The following is a 21588-nucleotide window of genomic DNA, read 5'->3' on the forward strand; positions in this document are numbered from 1 at the left end:
TTCTATTCAAATACACTTTCTTTTTAATGAACACACAAAAACCTATACGCAAGGGGACATGAAACAATTACTCTTGCCTCAGTATATGCTCCGACAATCAAGTGTCTATGGCATCTGATAATTTGATACTACATTCATTTCTGTCACAATGTGCAAAACAAGCTAGCCCTAGCAAAGTTGTTGAAATAAAATTGTATTGACGTAAAAGCAGAATAATGCACATTTTCACACAACAAGATAAAACTGCATTTTGAATCAGGAGGACACAAAGCACAAGAAAATTGTTCCACACGCCTGGTTTATAAAAACAGAAGATTTATCAATGTAAATTACGAGGGCGCACTTCACTGATAAATCATGCAAGTGCTTCTATCCTACACTTACATAGTTTTGAGTGCACAGCATAAATAGAAAGACGAGGCACATATAAAAGAGTGTGACAAGTACAATGTGAAGTTGAGATTCTTTTCAGTAAAATTTCAGAATTGGGTAAATTCCCTTCAGAGTTTGTGTTTTATGACGACTGTTCTGTGCAGCATATACTTTATTTAGTGAGCACTACAATGTTTACAGACAGGTCTGAGTGTCTGTTACTGTATTTCCTGTCCAGCACTCAGTCAGTTCCATTCATGTAGTTACTTGTATATGCACAAGGTGTGTCCATGCAGCAGTTTTCCCTGCAATTTTCTTCCCTAAATGATCAATCAATGGAATTTTCCTTAACCGGAGTTTGTCTGAAATTCCTGGCAAATGTCTCGGCCACGATCAATGGGAACACCAGTGTTGCATCTGCATACACCTGTGAGGTAGAAAAATGGGGAAAAAAAACTTCAGTCTGAGTTACTTTTGAGATTTTACTCATCCTACACATTCAACAACACATCTAAAGTTCACTTGCTACATCCTTTGCAGTACAGCTTTGAAACACAGAAGTGAACATTGAGAACATGACAGTTTAGCTATAGTACCGTACTTCATATAGCTTTGTGCCATTTGGCTTAATGAATGAATGAATAAATTAACAAACAAACAAACAACAAATACATGAACATGCAGACACAATTTCTTTTTGCAGACCTTGACAGGGGAGGCAGTTTTCTTGATTTTACCCCAGGAGATGGCTTCATCGGGTCTGGCACCTGAGTCAGAACCATCAAATTCATTGGCAGTGTTGATATAGACTGCATAGTCTGCACCGTTCCTCTGTGAAAAAAACACACAACAGATTGTATGAGGCGATTTCAAACTTGTATGAAATAAGTACTTAAAAAATAGTGTCAATGACACTGTCCTCCCATTTTGCAGCGATTCTAACTACTAGTACACACATGACATTGCATTCTTACAGGCTGACTAAGAAAATTCCATTGCAAGTCCAAATTAATCTTATACCCCAGCAATATGAAATGCTTCATCTCATAATGACTTTTACACGTCTGACAGAAAACAACCCTAGGATCAAGACTATCATGTTTTACAGCAATCCAACAAATACTTTGGGAAAAAATGATTTTTTGACAAAAAATGGGAAAAATTGCCCCAAAAATACAAATATGAAAATTTCACCACAATTTGAACAAATCTGACAAAGGTCAACCCTAGGATCATACATACAAGTTTTCAAGGCAATGGGATGAGTGCTTTCAGAAAAGATTTTTTGACTAAAAACGGGAAAATCACCCAAAAAATACAACTTTCAAAATTTCACCACAATTTGAAGAAATGTAGCCTGCATACCAAGTTTCAACCAAATCTGGCCAGTGGTTACAAAGTTTTAGCAATTTGCAGGATTTTTCCTTTTCCCCCCTTCATTTGCATATTTTTGACTTTGACATGTTTATTTCAACAAATTCACATCTCCACCCCTCGATGCACCTGTCCACCAAATACTAAGATGGTAGGTGCTGCGATTTAGGAGTTTTTAATGTTGACAGACATACATCCGCACATAATAACTAACATACATACATACATACATACATACATACATACATACAGACAGACCATAGACCCTCCAAAAAATGCGGATCTACAGACAGACAGACAGACAAACAGATAGACATGCATACATGCATACATTTATTTTTACAGCTTTTAACCTCCAACAGCCGACCAACTTGTCAATATTAGCTTGATCAACTTGATGCGCTTACTATTTTCGAAACACCTGACATCACTTCTTGGTCTTTTGGCCAGAGGTCCATATATCTTTCTTTCATGAATTTGACTTTGTTTGTGTACCGTCTATTTACTGTCTGTTCTGTGCTGTTTTGTGTCTATGTTTACAACTATTGTCTTACAAATTTTGACCTAGTGTTATTGGATTATGGATTGGTATGATTGCGATTATTTTGATACTACTGCTTATAATAATATAAATGAGAGTTAATTATATTCTAATTAAAGTAAACAAGACTTGCTTATCAACATTTACGTCATAAAAAACAGCATATCTGTCAGGTTATAAAAAATCTTCAGCTGGTTATCTTTATCAGTATTTCATCCTATTAACCAAGCACATTTTAACTTTCAAATTAACATTGCTAGTAAGTTCTGTTGAATAAGTTGAGCCTGTAAGTACTTGAAGAGAAAGCACACAGAAGAGACAAATGTTTGCAACTTAAGAAGTTCAAGGTCATCGAAAGCATTATAAGGAATCATGTAACACTTTCATTGTACTGTTTACAAAGATTGCATAATTGCTATAAATAGCACATGAGGAATCTTACAGTCCAGCTTTACCATAAAAACCCTATCACTTTGACCACTCTTTTAATTGATAACTCTATTTTTTTCCTCAAAAAGTAATTTTATTTTATCCTTACCAAGTCAACCATAAATGGAAATTGGAACTTTCTCTATCTCTATTTTTTGACCAACCTATCATGACAAACTATTATGAGCAATTTCTTTTAAATAACATTCAGAGCACAATAAATGACGGTTCAGAATATGTCAAAGTTGGGATTCAGGAAAGTTGCCTTTACACGTTTTAATCCTCCAAGATGGTAAGCATTTCACCATGAACTGTCAAAAAAGTTGAACATTCTAATAATTCTACACTAAAATTATTTTGGCTTTGTTGATATCCTCATTAATTCAATTATTTAAAATCATATTAATTATTTTTTTCTGGGTGAATTGATAGGGTTTATACAGTACAAGAGTTACAATTACCGTCTAACATTGCATCATTCCTATAAATAGCACCTCAGCCTGGAACAGCAGAATCATAATCTGCTCATTCACACAAGCAGTACTTGACTTTGAATGAATGACCTACTACATTTCACCTATGTACCAAATTTGAAAGCATGACAAAAAGTACCACAAAATTTGCAAATTTCAGCTTGAGTTCACAGAGTCATCTTCAGGTCACTCCTAGGAACCTGAACACCCAATTAGAAAGTAATGGCATACACAGTTTCAAAGAAGATTTTTTTAACCAAAAATGGCAAAAATTGCCCAAAAATACAAATATGCAAATTGTGCCATAATTTTGATGAATTCTATTTTGAGTTTTGACAAGGTACCTGCACGCCAAATTTTAAAGCGATCCAACCATTGGTTTAAGAGGAAAAGATTTTTTACTAAAATGGCAAAAAAAGAAAAAAAAAATCATTAAAAATAGAAAGCATCAAATATTGACATCAAATCTATAAGTTTAAATGAGTTGGGCCTAAGGTACCTAAAACCCAAATATAACAATGATCAGATGAGTAGTTCCTGAGTTATTGATTTTTGACCATTTTCGCTTTTTTTCTACCTCATTTGCATATCCATGAGACTAAAAAGTTCATTTTAACAACGGCACATCTACATCATATATGGCATCACTACACCAAAAATCAGCTCAATACGTGCAGCAGTTTTTGAGTTTTTGCGTTGGACGGACAGACATCCATACATACATACATACATACATACATACATACATACATACAGACAGACATCTCACATACAGACTTTTTTCAACCATATAACCTCCCATTGCCATATATGTATGGCAAATGGGAGGTAAAAATTATGAGCACAGAAATTAAAGATTACAGGAAAAAGCAACAGAAAGACATCAATAATTTTTTGATGAAAACAATAACAATGGATTGAGATGATTGACTGTAAAACTGCTTTCAACAGATATAATGAAATAAGTTTAAGATACGATATTGTAGTTTGTTTAGAAACCAAGACAGAAGTAAACAAGCGACCTAGCGGCCGATATAGCTCCGCTGTGTTTATGTAGAGAATAACTATTTTTTACACATGTTGATTAGGAAGGTGGAAATCTTTGATAGCTCAATGCAGAGGCCAGAAAAAAGTGGCTAAAATAGCTGCAAAAATACACAATTGAAGATTTCATCATACTTTGAATATATCACATCGGATCATCCCTAAGAACATGTCAACCAAAGCTATCTGATGAGTAGTTTTTTGAGAATAAAATTTTCTGACCAAAGATGGCAACAATTGCCCCAAAAAATGAAATTGCAGATTTCATCATAATTTCAAGAGATCAAATTTAGTTCATAACTTCATCTATAGAAACCTGTATACCAAATTTCAAAGCTGTTAGACCAGTACTTTTTTTGAGAAACACATTTTTGACCAAAAATGGGAAAAATTGCCCCAAAAATTCAAAATTACAGATTTCATCAGAAATTCATTATATATTACTGAACTCATCTGTAGAAACCTGTATACCAAATTTCAAAGCTATCAGACCACTAATTTTTGAGAAAACATTTTTTGACCAAAAATGGCAAAAATTGCCCCAAAAATACAAAATTGTAGATTTCATCACAATTTCAATAAATATCATGTAGTTTATCTGTAGGAACCTGTATACCAAATTTCAAAGCTATCAGATAAATAGTTTTGGAAATACACATTTTTTGACCAAAAATGGCGAAAATAGCCCCAAAAATACAAAATTTCAGATTTCATCAGAAATTCAATATATATTACTCAGTTCATCTATAGAAACCTGTATACCAAATTTCAAAACTATTAGACCAGTACTTTTTGAGAAATACATTTTTTGACCAAAAGTGGCAAAAATTGCCTTAAAATGCAAATTTGCATATTTCTGCACAATTTGAACAAATCTGAAGTAGATCATCCCTAGGGACATATGTACCAAATATCAAAGCTATCTGACTGGTAGTTTTGAAGAAGAAGATTTTTAAAGATTTTTTTACCAAAAATGACAAAAATTGCCTTAAAAATACAAATATGCAAATTTCACCACGATTTGAACAAATCTGACTGAAGTCACCCTAAGTAAACTGCATATCAAATTTCAAAGCAATCGGACAAGCGGTTTCAGAGAAGAAGATTTTTTTACCAAAAACACCAAAAATTGCCCCAAAAATACAAATATGCAAATTTCACCACGACTTGAACAAACTTAAGTGTAGTCACCACAAGTGAACTGCATATAAAATTTCAAAGCAATTGGACTTGCAGTTTCAGAGGAGAAGGCAATTGTTGACGGACGACGACGACGACGACGGACGACGGACGACGGACGACGACGGACGACACGGAAAATCAACCTATTTGATAAGCTCCGCGTCGCTGACAGCGGAGCTAATGAGGTAAGTGTTTAGAGTTCTTCATTCAAAGTGACCAATGCTCAACAAACACAAAGCTTTTAGTCCGTGGGCTAGAGGGGGTCTACGTGCACCCCCCACACAGGATAACAAACCTGTATTTTTCAGAAGCCTTGGGATCCCTAGAATACGAAATGGAATTTTAACAGAAAAAATATAGGGATGGAATAGCTGTTATGGTCATGTTTTGAAGGGTACCGCAAAATCACGATTTTCCAAGCCAAATGCATTTTCGTCAAATCTGTCTTCTTGTAAGTCATGTGCTGAGCTCATTTGTTAACATAACCTCACTTGTTTGGTATCATTAGAAAGGGAATTTATTCTTCTTTAAGATGACATATTGCACTATGCAATATCTTCTACAGTTTTTGTCAAATATAACCAAAACTTACCCCTTACCCCAAAATTTAACATTGCAAATTACAGTAAATCTCAAATTCTACCAATTTTTTAGCTAGGCATAATAAAAAATGCAATGTTTTGTCTGAAATCTGTTTTATTTGATACAGGAACATGTCAGAAATATGAAATAGACTTTTAACAGAAAAATATTGGGAATCTACAGCTGTAACAGTCATATTTTGAAGGGTACCGCAAAATAACAGTGTAGCAGATTTGCATGCATTTTTGTTAAAACTGTCTTCCTGTAAGTTATCTGCTGAGCTTGTTTTTGAATATAACCTGGCTTGTTAGGTATCATTAGAAAGATAATTCACTAATCTTCAGAATGACATATTGTAACATGCAATATCTTCTATAGTTTTCATGATATATAACCAAAACTTACCCCATACCCCAAAGTTTACTTTGAAAATTTCAGTCATAGCTAAAACCAAATTCTACAATTTTTTTAACTTGACACAAAAACTCTGGCCGTTTTTGCTATTAAATCTGTTTTATTTGGTACAGGGACATGTCAGAAATATGAAATAGACTTTTAACAGAAACAATATTGGGAATCTACAGCTGTAACAGTCATATTTTGAAGGGTACCGCAAAATCACAGTGTTGCAGATTTGCATGCATTTTTGTTAAATTTGTCTTCTTATAAGTTATCTGCTGAGCTTGTTTTTGAATATAACCTGGCTTGTTAGGTATCATTACAAAGATAATGTACTAGTCTTTAAAATGACATATTGTAACATGCAATATCTTCTATAGTTTTCATGATATATAACCAAAACCTACCCCATACCCCAAAGTTTACATTGAAAATTTCAGTCATAGCTAAAACCAAATTCTACAAATTTTTTAGCTAGAAACAAAAACTCTGGCCGTTTTTGCTATTAAATCTGTTTTATTTGGTACAGGGACATGTCAGAAATATGAAATAGACTTTTAACAGAAAAAATATTAGGACTCTACAACTGTAGCGGTCATATTTTGAAGGGTACCGCAAAATATCAGTGTTGCAGATTTGCATGCATTTTTGTTAAATCTGTCTTTTTATAAGTCATCTGTTGAGTCTGTTTTTGAATATAACCTGGCTTGTTAGGTATCATTAGAAAGATAATTTACTAATCTTTAAAATGACATATTGTAAAATGTAATATATTGCATACTTTTCATGAAATATGACCAAAACTTACCCCATACCCCAAAATTTACATTGAAAATTGCAGTCATAGCTAAAATCAAATTCTACCATTTTCTTTACCTAGACATATAAAATCAGGCATTTATTTGTATGAAATCTATTTCATTCGGTAATGGGTCATGTCAAAAATATAAAATAGACTTTTAACAGAAAAAAGATTGGAATTCTGTAGTTAACAGTCAGATTTTGAAGGGTACAGCAAAATCTCAGTATTCCTGACTTGCGTGCATTTTTGTTGAATCTATCGTCTTGTAAGTCATCTGCTGAGCTTCTTATAGAATATAATGTAAGTTGTTAGGTATCATTAGTAAGATTATTTACTAGTCTTTAAAATGACATATTGTAACATGCAATATCTTGTACAGATTTTTATGAAATATGACCAAAACTTACCCCATACCCCAAAATTTACATCGAAAACTACTGTCATAGCTAATGTCAAATTCAAGCAATTTTTTACGCAGACATAAAAAATTAGGCAATTTTTTGTATGAAATCTGTTTTATTTTGTACTTGGCCATATCAGAAATATGAAATGAACTTTTAACAGAAAAATATTGGGATTCTATAGCTGTAACAGCTGTATTTTTAAGGGTACAGCAAAATCTCAATATTCCTGATTCGCATGCGTTTTTGTTAAATCTGTCATCTTATAAGTCGTCTACTGAGCTTGTTATTGATTATAACCGGGTTTGTTTAGTATCATTGGAAAGGTAATTAACTGGTATTTACAATGAAATATTGTAACAGGCAATATCTTGTATAGTTTTCATGGAATATGACCAAAACGTACCCCATACCCCAAGGTTTATATTGAAAGTACTGTCATAGATAACGTGATCAATTTCCGTGAATGTTTAGCTAGACATGATAAAAATAGCTGTGTTTCGGTATTAGATCTGTTGTATATGGTACTGGGTCATATCAGAAATGTGAAATAGACTTTTAACAGAAAAAATATTTGGACTGTATAGTTGTAACAGCCATATTTTGAAGGGAAATGCAAAATCGCAGTACCGCAAACTGGCACCTTTTTTGTTAAATTCTTCTTCTTGTAAGTCATCTGCTGAACTTATTTTGTGACACAACCTGGCTTGTGAGGTATCATTAGTAGGGTAATTTATTCTTCTTTAAGATGACATATTGTAATATACAATGTCATTCATAGTTTTCCTGGAATATGGTCAAACTTTACCCCATACCCAAAAAGTTCAAATCGCAATTAAGACTCATCTTAATTCTACCATTTATTGCTGCACATAATACAAAAGGCAATTCTTATTTAAAATCTGATTTATTTGTTACAAAAGTGTGTTACAAGTATAAAATTAACTTTTAACAGGAAGATGATACAATTTAGTAGCCACTTGGATCATTTTTGGAGGGGGCACTCATATATTGCAAATGTATGTGTTTCGGCAAATTTGCCTTGATACCTGGGTACCCTTCCAAATATGATCCAAAAGGCTACAAAATCATATTATGTTCCTGTTAAAAGTTAATTTCATATTTGTAACATACTTTTTTAACAAAAACACAGATTTCATAGATTGCATACAAGCATTGCCTTTGGTATGTAAAGTTAATAAATTGTAAAAAAAGGTAGAGTTTCAGATTTGCGGTAATTTGCTGTGTAAACCTTGGGGTATGGGGTAAGCTTTGGTCCTATTTCATGAAACCTAAACAAGACATTCCATATTACAATATGTCATTTTAAAAACTAGTAAATTACCTTTCTATTGATACCTAACAAGCCAGGTTATGTCAAAAATCAAGCTCAGCAGATGACTTATAAGAAGACAGATTTAACAAAAAAGCAAGCGAGTTTTCAATACTGTGATTTTGCGAGACCCTTCAAAATATGACTGTTACAGCTGTAGAGTCCCAATATATTTTCTGTTAAAAGTCTATTTCATATTTCTGACATGTTCCTGTACCAAATACAACAGATTTAATAGCAAAAATGGGCAGATTTTATATGTCTACGTAAAAAAATGGTAGAATTTGGTTTTAGCTATGACTGAAATTTTCAATGTAAACTTTGGGGTAAGGGGTAAGTTTTGGTTATATATCATGAAAACTATAGAAGATATTGCATGTTACAATATGTCATTCTGAAGATTAGTAAATTATCTTTCTAATGATACCTAACAAGCCAGGTTATATTCAAAAACAAGCTCAGTAGATAACTTATAAAGACAAATTTAACAAAAATGCATGCAAATCTGCAATACTGTGATTTTGCGGTACCCTTCAAAATATGACTGTTACAGCTGTAGATTCCCAATATTTTTTCTGTTAAAAGTCTATTTCATATTTCTGACATGTCCCTGTACCAAATAAAATAGATTTAATAGCAAAAAAGGCCAGAGTTTTTGTGTCAAGCTTAAAAAATTGTAGAATCTGGTTTTAGCTATGACAGAAATGTTCAATGTAAACTTTGGGGAATGGGGTAGATTTTGGTTATATATCATGAAAACAATAGAAGATATTGCATGTTACAATATGTCATTTCAAAGATTAGTAAATTATCTTTCTAATGATACCTAACAAGCCAGGTTATATTCAAAAACAAGCTCAGCAGATAACTTACAGGAAGACAGTTTTAACAAAAATGCATGCAAATCTGCAACGCTGTTATTTTGCGGTACCCTTCAAAATATGACTGTTACAGCTGTAGATTCCCAATATTGTTTCTGTTAAAAGTCTATTTCATATTTCTCACATGTCCCTGTACCAAATAAAATAGATTTAATAGCAAAAACGGCCAGAGTTTTTGTGTCAAGCTAAAAAAAATTGTAGAATTTGGTTTTAGCTTTGACTGCAATTTTCAATGTAAACTTTGGGGTATGGGGTAAGTTTTGGTTATATATCATGAAAACTATAGAAGATATTGCATGTAACAATATGTCATTCTGAAGATTAGTAAATTATCTTTCTAATGATACCTAACAAGCCAGGTTATATTCAAAAACAAGCTCAGCAGATAACTTACAGGAAGACAGTTTTAACAAAAATGCATGCAAATCTGCAACGCTGTTATTTTGCAGTACCCTTCAAAATATGACTGTTACAGCTGTAGATTCCCAATATTGTTTCTGTTAAAAGTCTATTTCATATTTCTCACATGTCCCTGTACCAAATAAAACAGATTTAATAGCAAAAACGGCCAGAGTTTTTGTGTCAAGTTAAAAAAATTGTAGAATTTGGTTTTAGCTTTGACTGCAATTTTCAATGTAAACTTTGGGGTAAGGGGTAAGTTTTGGTTATATATCATGAAAACTATAGAAGATATTGCATGTTACAATATATCATTCTGAAGATTAGTAAATTATCTTTCTAATGATACCTAACAAGCCAGGTTATATTCAAAAACAAGCTCAGCAGATAACTTATAAGAAGACAAATTTAACAAAAATGCATGCAAATCTGCAACACTGTGATTTTGCGGTACCCTTCAAAATATGACTGTTACAGCTGTAGATTCCCAATATTTTTTCTGTTAAAAGTCTCTTTCATATTTCTGACATGTTCCTGTATCAAATAAAACAGATTTCAGACAAAACATTGCATTTTTTATTATGCCTAGCTAAAAAATTGGTAGAATTTGAGATTTACTGTAATTTGCAATGTTAAATTTTGGGGTAAGGGGTAAGTTTTGGTTATATTTGACAAAAACTGTAGAAGATATTGCATAGTGCAATATGTCATCTTAAAGAAGAATAAATTCCCTTTCTAATGATACCAAACAAGTGAGGTTACGTTAAAAAATGAGCTCAGCACATGACTTACAAGAAGACAGATTTGACGAAAATGCATTTGGCTTGGAAAATCGTTATTTTGCGGTACCCTTCAAAACATGACCATAACAGCTATTCCATCCCTATATTTTTTCTGTTAAAATTCCATTTCGTATTCTAGGGATCCCAAGGCTTCTGAAAAATACAGGTTTGTTATCCTGTGTGGGGGGTGCACGTAGACCCCCTCTAGCCCACGGCCTATTTGGTCCTACAGATAAAACTGCAACGGACATCTGGCCATATTTTGGTAACAGCATACATTTGCGTTCCCTCAATCCGTTTTTCTCAGCCTACGACCTTGAGAAACAGACTATTTTGGGTGACTCTCAGGCCCTCTGGCAACAAAGTATGATGTTACCCTCATGGGCAGTTAATATGGATGTACTGTTTAATTTGACATCAAGTGTTATGCATTCATGCATTACAAACACAACAGTGTCTCATTTACCACCTTCCAAGGTTAAGTTCAGGATAAAGTTGTTGGTGAATATTGTATCATGGTTTTCTAATCATTTTAAAACGGTTCTTTGAAGCATAAATATGGGCAGCTACATCAGCGGAGCGTGTTTCTCTTCTGTACTTTCAAAGTCATTATATCAACAGTTCCAAGACTTACACAAAAAACTTTTTTTGACCCGATACAGTAAGAACCTAAACTACATCACTGAGACTGTAATACATGAAGAGCACAGAACCAAATAATATCCCTCCATTATGAACAGCCTTGCATCCTCTTCCCCTCACAGAACAAAACTACCCAATACACTGGTATAAAACACACTGATCCCAATGGGCAAACTAAAGAGCATTGTTCATAAATTCTTTTATCCTCATGTAAAAGCTGGGGTATCAAATTGTGATTGGCAGAGAGTCTTAACCACTCCACGCCAAGTTGATGGACTCACCATGAGGTTTGCATTACATATATGATGTTTCATTAAGCCCCCACCCAGGATTATCATCCCAGTGTGGGCCGCATACACTGCTTGGCTGTTCATTCTACGAATATCTGAAAAAGAAAGTAAATGGGATGGCATTGTAAATTTTCACATCAACTACACAGTTTGTAACAGTGTCGGATGCATTTTCAAGAATGTTCAACCCTTATATTTTTATCCTGCCAAGTTCATATGTCACCACCAGGTCAAGTTGCTTAAAACCGGTGAGGCATACCATGTCCTGTATGTTGCATTGGGACAGAGACTTGAATATTTGAAGGCTTTTGAAAACAGAGATGTTGCAAACATGATTCTTACTGACTAAACCTGCCAAGAAGGTGAAAATGTGTACAGGTTTTGGCTCAATACAGCTCTACAGCTCTTTTGTAACTTGGCAGATAGATATGCGATAGGCCTCGCAGGATAAGGGTTCATTTGGACAAAAAGGATGTTAGTCACTGGGAAACTTTATCCACAGAGTAGAAATATCTAAAGGCTTGGTTGACGTAACGAACCTCTGTTAGCTTTCAGAGTAATATCTAACATGAAGTGTACAAACACGCGGCACTTACAAACTCCAAGCATGCCTTTGAAAGATGATTAGAATGTTCATTCTAAATCAAATCTGGGATAATCCACCTCTGCAATAACACACTTACCTTCAACTATGTCCAGAACTAACCCAGGATTTTTGTACGAATGGAAGTAGATCATGTCGCCGATAGAGCCATCTGTCAGGGCAGGGCTGAACACTGGTATGTTGTTCTAAGGTTCACAACAGAAGAAACCTATCATTTAACCTATTCACCCTGAATTCCCTGTAAACAGGTCTATGATCACCATTGATGACAATGGGTTTGGGCAAAACCATGGTGGCAAAAGGGTTGATACTCAATAGACACATTACACATTGAAACTGATTCTTTAATATCAATCACATGATCTAGAGGTGTCCCACAATATTATCGTTACTGAGTGAAAGGCAAAGCAACAATGTCATTGTCTATACAGTGTAGTGCATGTGGTATGCGCACGTTGCCCGTCAGCTGGAAAGTTGAACCCGCACATGACCGGATATGACATCATTTGACAGAAAAGAATTGAAAGAATTGATGTCCTGTTACCAGTAGAGGCCATGGTTTAAATTTGGATACTTCTTGCGTTCCTCACTGCCTGGAATCAACCTGACATTTTGAAGTAGGTATGTGTAGCATATGTATATAATCTTTTGGGAAGCTTGAATATTTAAAACCAGAAGTGATGTTTTTACCTTGTATGCCCAATAGTAAACTGAATCAGGGTTGTCAATTTCTTTACCTAGCCTTGCAATCATCTTGGATGGTGTCCAGTGTTCACCCTGTTTACGAAAACAAAAAAATAAACATTATAGCTTTGTCAATACCAGTGAATTTTGTGATGTCATACCTTCAGATTATTACTGATACTGTATCTGATTATCTAGCATTTTGGCTTAAGATGTGTTCTACATCTATAAATTCACTGGTATACCCAAAACTACAAAATAATAGCAATAATGTACTCTCCTGGCCCATAATGGACTCACGCAAACTTTACTCCATAATTTATGAAGCGCAGCCTTGTAAATTATGTTGTGCAAAGTTTGCTTTAAAGATTGTTTAATAATGTAACTTTCTCGTTCTGGTGAACTTCATCTCCCCTTTCTGACACTTGGTGGCACCAAACACTCAGATTCATTCTGCAGTGTTGCTCATGTACAGCACGATAATGAATTTTAATCTTGCAAGAAAAACACTGTCACTGCTGATATCATTGCTAATCAAGAACAATAAAGTTTCCTGCAACCATATACATTGGTATCATATTCTCACAAATATTTCTAAAATGATTCTGATCTTCACACCTACCTGAGTTTTCTGCTCAAGTACCATCTGGTCCAAGATTGGAAATATCCAGTCCTCAAATTTACAGTAGTTGTCGTTTGGCACCAGTAAGTTCCCTATCCTATTTATTCCTTGGTCTCGGAGTTTTCTGCCGGAAAGACTGAAATCACCAAGATACGTCGGTGCCAGGCATTTTATAAGGTCTTCTTCAACGCCTCCTGCTGTAGTAACTATACAGTCAACCTAAGGTAGAGAGATGGGATATATTATTATTGTTCAACTTTTCCATCATGAAAATTGAAAACAATCCGGCTGTTTCTCTGTAGTGTCGTATCTACATGCACAATTCAGAAATGAGACATGTTATGAACTTCCAGGTGTTACATATGTGTTTATTAAAAAGTTAGGGCATCAGGTCAACACATTATCACCTTTTTGGAATGAAATCATGACAAAAATAAAGACCATAAATATGCATATGAAAGATAATTCATAGTTTGGATGTTGTGCTTACAGCGTTTTATAAGAAAACAGTAGGGTGGAAACCTTGGAAAGGAAAGCCTAGCAATCACAATGAAACAACAGTGGTAAAATGGCAAGAAGAGGTTGAAGAATCTGTGTGACGGTGATGTGTGTGACTGCGAGTGTAAGTGTACAGTGTTTCTCATATCTTGAAAAAAAACAGCAGGGACAGCAAATTTACATAGCAATGAATATTTTGCATAGTCCTTTGTTGTGAAAATTTATTCTTTGGTATAGTTATTAACATATGAATAGATTATTCCAAAAACAGAGGGGTGGCCCTGGTACATCCTGGTACATGTGTATGTGGATGACTGAGTGTATGCATGCATATCTTTTTTTTTTCTTTTTCTTTTTAGGTGGACCGTTCCCGGAGGTACTGCAATACCGGGTCGATCCGTGGCCAGGACGGAGCAAGCCCCTATTCCTCGGCCCAATTCCAAAATCAGTCCAACATTGAGCCGCTCGGTGAGCAGCGTATCAGATATTAAGCTGATAAGAACAGATACCACACATGATCTTAGCCAAAAGGCCGAGAAGCGATAATGCATCATGCATATCTTATTCACCTTGAGACCTCTCCAGACCCTATGGCATACCAGGAGTCTGTAGAGATGTTTGTAATTACGTGTTGTATTCACTGTGTGCAGATGATGTGCCTTTGAAAGCTGGGAAGATTGTTTACAGGCAACCAAATGTGTTTGATGACACCTGACGTGCACCGACAATTATAATTTCATATACACTGTAAAACATTCCATAAAGAGATTTAACGCACTTACCATGTTGTGTTGAACCAAATATTTCAGTGTCTCCCTGACACCCGCTGATATCAAGTTAGAAGTGAAACCTAAGAATATTGTGCAATTGGTTTTCTGCCGATGACAAGGATTTAATTCTACACTTGTATCGGCAGACTCTTCGTCCTCAAATGGTTCTGATTTCTTTTGTAACTGAAAAGAAGTCAGATGGTTGGCAATGTTTTACTTTGTGATGCTGTCTGTCTTTGGTTATGGGTACATGTCAATTATAACACACATACTAAATATAATTCACAAGGAAATAGACATATTGTGTGTTGACTTTGACTGTGAACTGATTAGTCACTGTTCACAATAATCATGTCCCAAATTCAGCTGCTGGGAAATAAATGTGTGACATGATTTTTTGTTTGCTTGGTAATCTCAGAAATCATTATAAAATACTCTTCAATTAAAGAAAAGGACAACAAAATTACTGAGTATTTAAATTGTCCTGTATTCAAAATTTTTGCTGTTGCAGATTCACTGACAGAAAATATGATAAATGAAGGATACATTTGTGTTCTAAGTTAAGAAAGGAGAAAATGAATCAACAGCTTTCACACAACAACTGTGATTGCATAGAAAAAGGAATTTGATTGCATAATGATCATGTGTATTATTTTTAGAAGATTCACCATACCATTTTATTGATTTCTTCAACTGCTAGTCCAAAATTTGTGGCTTGAAAACCCGATGTCTTGTAGCTTTCCAACAGAGCATGGTAGTCAATTCCATCATTGAAGTCGTAACCTTTGACCTTTACTGAATCTCTTGGCATTTCTGCACTTTTCACAAGCACAGCTTCCGTGGCTTTTGATGGTGCTCCTGCCATTGTGCAACTCCTGTTGTTGTCTCTGTTCAAAAAGAGTTCATTACCATGGTAAATGGATATAAAATACACCATTATCAGCATAAGTAACTATTCATTTTAAAATTTTCATCACTTTAAGTTTTGACTAACCCTTTGAATGTGGTAATTTTTCACTCAAAATTTTAAAGCAACATTTTATCAATTTCATTAATTTTTCCCTAATTATTTGATAATTTTGGACCACACTGACATCACTTTATGTCGGCTACAGTTTTTTAATCAAAATTTTCAGAAAAATCTAAAAAAAATTGTTAGGAACTTGAAAAAAAATGGCTGAGTTATATTTTATAAAAGAGACAAAAATTGACTTTGGGATTCAAAGGGTTAAACATATTTTTCTAAATGACAATTTTTCTCAACAACTGACAACTAGATGACCAGTAGCCCTATTGTTTTCACTTGAATTTTCTGTCCAAACAAGTGATCTTACAGCTCATGTGCCATCTATTATTTGATATATGTACAAAGACATATGCATGTACTTTCACTTCCTAGCACAGTATCTACACAGACATTACAGTGAAATTTGATCAAGCTGCAGAACTTCATTAACCAAGGTGTTGTTTTAATCGATGTGTATGATTTTTAGGACATTAACACAGCAGGGCTTGATGTGGTCTTGTTTACATCTTTAATCAGCTACATGCTCTCAGTTACACAACACACCAGGGCCACTCCATGCATGTCAGACAGAGAAACATAAACAAATCACCACACTTTGCAATGTCATGTATCTTTCTTTTTTATTGGTGATGAACAAGTGAGCGTGAAGGTTCATGTAGCTTTCGGAATTGACCGGCTAGACCAGCATCATATAAAACTTACATGTTCAAAATACATTTGTAAATGTAATCTTGTAAATGTGGAGTTCCTGATTGGACTCAATGGCGCAAGAACCTTTTCAACATGGCTATTCTAAAAAAAGAAATACGGTTTGTTACAAGGCATCCTTTTCACTGAAACACTCGCAAACATGATGTGTTCTATCACTTGTAGCTCAATTCCTTTATACCATTTAGACAAATTGTTCCACTATTATTTCTATTTTTAGCTTTAAGGTATTTTTAAAGTTGTAACAGCACTAGTATTTTCTCTTTCGTTCTGTTTTTGAGGTATACTGTGATGAGAATGTTCCCTCACAGTATTTCATCATTCTATTCATTTGTAAGAACTAGGATTGCAATGATTAGACCATTGTTAGCAACAGAAAACTTATCATTGTGTCCAATCAGGAATTCCCAAAATTCACAAAGACTGGACAAGAGCAATTAATTTCAAAACCTTCCTGAACTTTCATGCTCACCTGTTCATCAGGAATAAAAAAGAAACATACATGACATTGCAAAGTCTGGTGATTTGTTTATATTTTTCTGTCTGGCGTACAGTGGAGTGGCCCTGGTGTGATGTGTAACTGAGAGGTGTAGCTGATTAAACAAGACAAGCCCAGTGTGTTAATGTCCTAAAAATCGCTGATACACATTGATTAAAACAACACCTTGGTTAATGAAGTTTTGCAGCTTGATTGAATTTCACTGTAAAATATTGTTCTGATCATTGCAGATTATGAAGTGGCACAAAATGACAATGCATAAGAATCAATGATTTGTGAGTGATTTGGATAAAATAAGGACTTGATTTTTAAAGAGAATTGTCTGAAGGTTCCTTAGGAAAAGCTTTAAGTTAAAATTTAAAACTTTTGGTTTTGAGGTGGATACGACCTCTGGACATCTTATTACCTGTTGTGAGTCTTTTCTTTACCCTTTGGCTGTCATATCATATTTTGCAACAATATACAGGCAAACTATTGTACAGGACATCTATGCTTTGGAGGTGTTGATCATAAAAACACGTACTGTCTGTTGGGGTTGATGACTTAATTGCATATGGTTCATTCCTGTGTATTTTCACATTTTCTGTGCAGACATCAGTCTAGTAAAGTGATAATGGTAATATAGTAGTTTCAGACTCCTTAAGTTACTATCTACCAATCAGATAAAATCTTTTGAGATGCTGCACACTACCAGAAACCTTCAGCATATGCAATCTCAACTAGTGCTGTGTGTGTATAGAGGGTTGTCACTCTTGTGTGTTACATCACATTGCCGCCATCATGCATCACTTGTATTGCTCAAATTTTCTCCAATCCATTGTCGTGGTCCACTCGCATGCGTCCATTACTTCCCACTAATTATCTGATTTCGGGGAGCATCCAGCTGCCCGGACAAGAGACCTTAATTGGCAAGTGAAGGTGATATCCATTGAGGGAGCAACTCAAAGTTTCTCCATTGAGGGAGCAATGAGTGAGTAATCTTTCGACAGAAATGAAGAGTCTTGATGAAGAGACTGTGCACAGCAACGGTCTCTTCACAACATTAGGGGGGGGGGCATAATGCAGCTTAGCAGCACTGGCCAACATTTGATCTGAAGGGTACTATTGATTAGCTGCTGCAGCTTGAGGTTTACGGTACCGCAGTATTCAGCAAGGCACACTAGACCAAAAGGGGGATTTTCGGAGAGAAAGTGACCCCCTGATCAGGAGAATTTCTCCCGATATGGAGACTTCTTTCAACAGGATAGTCCTGCACAATTTAATAGACATTTGCGTGTTCAGATAAGTGTACCAGTATGTTCATAATCAAATTTGAGGGTGGGTCATTACCACAGTCCCTAAACTGTGGTTTAACCTAGCTAATGTTCTAAAAAAGTTTACCATTATTTTCTTTGCATATTTTCACATTTATTCAACAGTACAGACGTCTTCTGTAGAAAAGATGTACAGCAAATTGTCACTTACATGAAATATGTATTTCAGCCATATGGATCAACTCCAGTTTTTAAATGTCGAAGTCAAGTCCTGGAATTCAATCATTAACTCTTTTATACTGTTACACATCTAGGACTTCTGATCGGGAGAATTTTTGATTAAGCGTGAGACTGTAATCGGGATAGCTGTATCAAAATACATGTTACATTTCTAGGTCTCCCCGATCATGAGAACCCCCTTTTGGTCTGGTGTGCCTTGCTGGTATGGAGGTAGTAGTAGCGAGAGCGGAGACAACCATATCATTGAGGTGGCGCTGTTCACATCGCCCAGACTGGATTGACAACATTGCCAAATCCAAATCATGGAAGTACCCCTCGATGTCAAATTACAGAGGTCACCCGAGGTGAATTCCAAGATAGGGTGAAAAATGTACATATGAATATAGATACGTCAAAGTGTACAAAATGTTGGTAACCTCTCAAACACAGTCACACATTGTATTGTACGCTGTACATATCAATCGGGCCCGGCCAGCTTGTTACCCTATCACACAAAAATAAAAGAATACAAACCTGATTTTACACCCTGAAGTAATACACCTGCGAATGTATAGTAACACTACGACGCTTGAGCATCAGAAGGCCCAATTTCACAACATACCAGCGTTAGTCGTAACCGCAGGAAACAGACCACGTGTTGATGACGTCATTGCATTCAATAAGTTCAGAGTTCACCGGGAGGCCGGAAGTGAACGGCTGGTTCTCGACGAGGATGCCAGGTGACAGACGACAGATTATGAAAAGTCGGCGGCAACTTTTTGGGATGCACTTGTGCGCCATCACCATTACGAAACTTCGTAAGTGCAGGCAACACGTCGACCAAGTAACGTCCAAGTTACATTTTCAACGGTAAATTTAATTCAAACTCAGAATTTTTTTAATCCAATTTTCAAATCTGAGCTGGCTGTCGGTTCGGCCACAGTCCCTCTATCCACTGTGGTTCGGCCATAGACTCTTGAGAAACGAGAGTCTATGGTTCGGAGCTATGGGGTTTTCAGACTTTTACGATTTTAACCAAAACCAGCTCGTAAAAGGCAGGAATCCCGTCAGAAAACACCACAGCTATGGACCCACAGCTATCTCATTACCGACTCAAGTTAGTATTGCTGCAGTTTAGTTGCCCCTCAACTCCCCTTTGAGATTTTCTGTCCCTTACAAAAATATCCTATACCAGTCCTATAGGGTAGAGGCATGTAGGGTCTTATAGGACATCAGGCAGTAGTAGTCTTGCAGGATTTTGGAACGCAGTCTTACAGGGAACCCTATAGGGGGTCTTATAGGGAACCCTATAGGGGGTCTTATAGGGAGCCCTATAGGGGTCTTATAGGGAGCCCTATAGGGGTCTTGTAGGGAGCCCTATACTAAGGGTACAGAATATGCTTTACATATTGTTATCATACTTTCTAAGAGATTGAACTCGCACAAGGCAAACAAACTTCTGTAAAAGAGTGCAGAAATTTTGTTAAGTAAGGAATAACTCCTGATTTTGCTATATGTGGTACCAATGCAATGAATAACTGCAAAACTCACAAAAAGTCAGTCAACTTACAAAACAAGTAATTATAAACATGTAGTTTATTTCTAAAGGAATTAAGATTAACAATCAATCAAAACAGAAATCAATGCAACATACAGGGACTACAAAATATAAAGCAACCTACACATATGAATGCAAGGCCTACCTTTGACTTGTCACCTCAGCCAAGTGCATTATTAACTGAATAGATGTGTATCGTAACTAAGAGGTCAGTTCAGTTGATGCTGCAATGTCGATTCTTACAGTTGTGACATATTAGTGAGCTCCCTTCTCCATAACACTGTTAGAATCTTGGTAATGGACCTTGGATCCTAATGTTCCATGCAATTTGGAGTTGAACTTAGTACTTAAGAGCCATGCATGTTCACTGGTGCACTGCCTCAAGTGCAAATGAATAATGCGTGGCTGTACTATTATGTAATCAGCCCATTGTAAATGCAGGAAACTATTTACATAACAAAGCAAAGGCACAGGTCAGCTCACTTGACCTTGGATCTGACAAAGAGAGTCTTTGTCTCTGTACAGCCATGACATGTACAACGGCAAAAGGAATATGGTATGTTCCTTGCATGTGTGTGTAAATAGAAATAGCTTTTGAGAAAGGGTATATGAGAATGTGTGAAATTCTACAGACTATAATTTTCGTAAGGGAATAATTATAATTATAAACATTACTCAAACATTACTTGTTCAGTTTTACAGTCCTAAAAGTCAGGCAGAATCATCTTGTAGGGTGTCCTATAGGGCACAAATATGAGCCTATAGGACTAGTACAAACCCATAAGACATGACACATAAATCCTACAGCACAGGCGTTGTCCTATAGGACGAGTGCTATAGGATGGAGGTAGCCCTATAGGACTCCTGCAGGGATCCTTGGGTCCTACAGGGATCCTGTAGGACTTTTTTGTAAGGGGTGCCCCCAAACAAAAAAAAACCTTCAAGTTCAAGGGGAGTTGCTGGGCTACGAAACTGCAGCAAAAGTTAGGAAAGATGCACCATGGATTGCTGCAATACTGTAGCTCCAGGCTTTGCCTGGGTATGTGGGTCCATGGACGTCCATGGTTGGTCGGACGGCAAAACCAGGGCGGAACGCCGTTTGCCCACCTGTGCACTTTCTGTCGACCCACATAACCTCAAGCTACAGCACTGCAGCGTAGGTTCATGGCTGGGGTGTTTTTAATACGACATATAACCCCTTCTACCCTAGACCCCATTCT

The 21588-nt window shown here is 35.8% G+C and overlaps 2 protein-coding genes and 1 non-coding gene across 10 annotated transcripts in view; 1 reads left to right on the forward strand and 2 right to left on the reverse strand.

Annotated features, from left to right (window-relative positions):
• LOC139114171 (deoxyhypusine synthase-like) overlaps positions 1-21588 on the reverse strand; it is a 43042-nt gene continuing 21454 nt past the window's right edge. For 2 of the 5 annotated variants that reach the window (XM_070675751.1, XM_070675752.1), the window contains exons 2-9: positions 15778-15991; positions 15117-15287; positions 13837-14055; positions 13221-13307; positions 12610-12715; positions 11918-12021; positions 1078-1203; positions 1-799 (exon numbers count right to left, since the gene is read on the reverse strand). In XM_070675751.1, the coding sequence (XP_070531852.1) occupies positions 701-799; positions 1078-1203; positions 11918-12021; positions 12610-12715; positions 13221-13307; positions 13837-14055; positions 15117-15287; positions 15778-15969 (1104 nt within the window). In that variant the 5' untranslated portion in view covers positions 15970-15991 and the 3' untranslated portion in view covers positions 1-700. Of the gene's footprint in view, positions 800-1077; positions 1204-11917; positions 12022-12609; positions 12716-13220; positions 13308-13836; positions 14056-15116; positions 15288-15777; positions 15992-18802; positions 19146-19258; positions 19531-20513; positions 20652-21588 lie in introns of those variants that run through there. The other 3 variants (XM_070675749.1, XM_070675747.1, XM_070675748.1) reach the window with 3 other exon arrangements.
• LOC139115048 (U2 spliceosomal RNA) lies at positions 14689-14878 on the reverse strand. The gene has a single exon (XR_011548028.1). It is a non-coding gene; the product is annotated as a U2 spliceosomal RNA (small nuclear RNA).
• Positions 19534-21588, forward strand: part of LOC139114168 (collagen alpha-2(I) chain-like) — a 151451-nt gene continuing 149396 nt past the window's right edge. For 3 of the 4 annotated variants that reach the window (XM_070675738.1, XM_070675741.1, XM_070675742.1), the window contains exon 1: positions 19534-19680. The gene's annotated coding sequence lies outside the window, so the exon portion shown is untranslated. The remainder of the gene's footprint in view (positions 19681-21588) is intronic. The other variant, XM_070675739.1, reaches the window with a different exon arrangement.

Source organism: Ptychodera flava, chromosome 16 (assembly GCF_041260155.1).
Source record: "Ptychodera flava strain L36383 chromosome 16, AS_Pfla_20210202, whole genome shotgun sequence".
NCBI lineage: Eukaryota > Metazoa > Hemichordata > Enteropneusta > Ptychoderidae > Ptychodera > Ptychodera flava.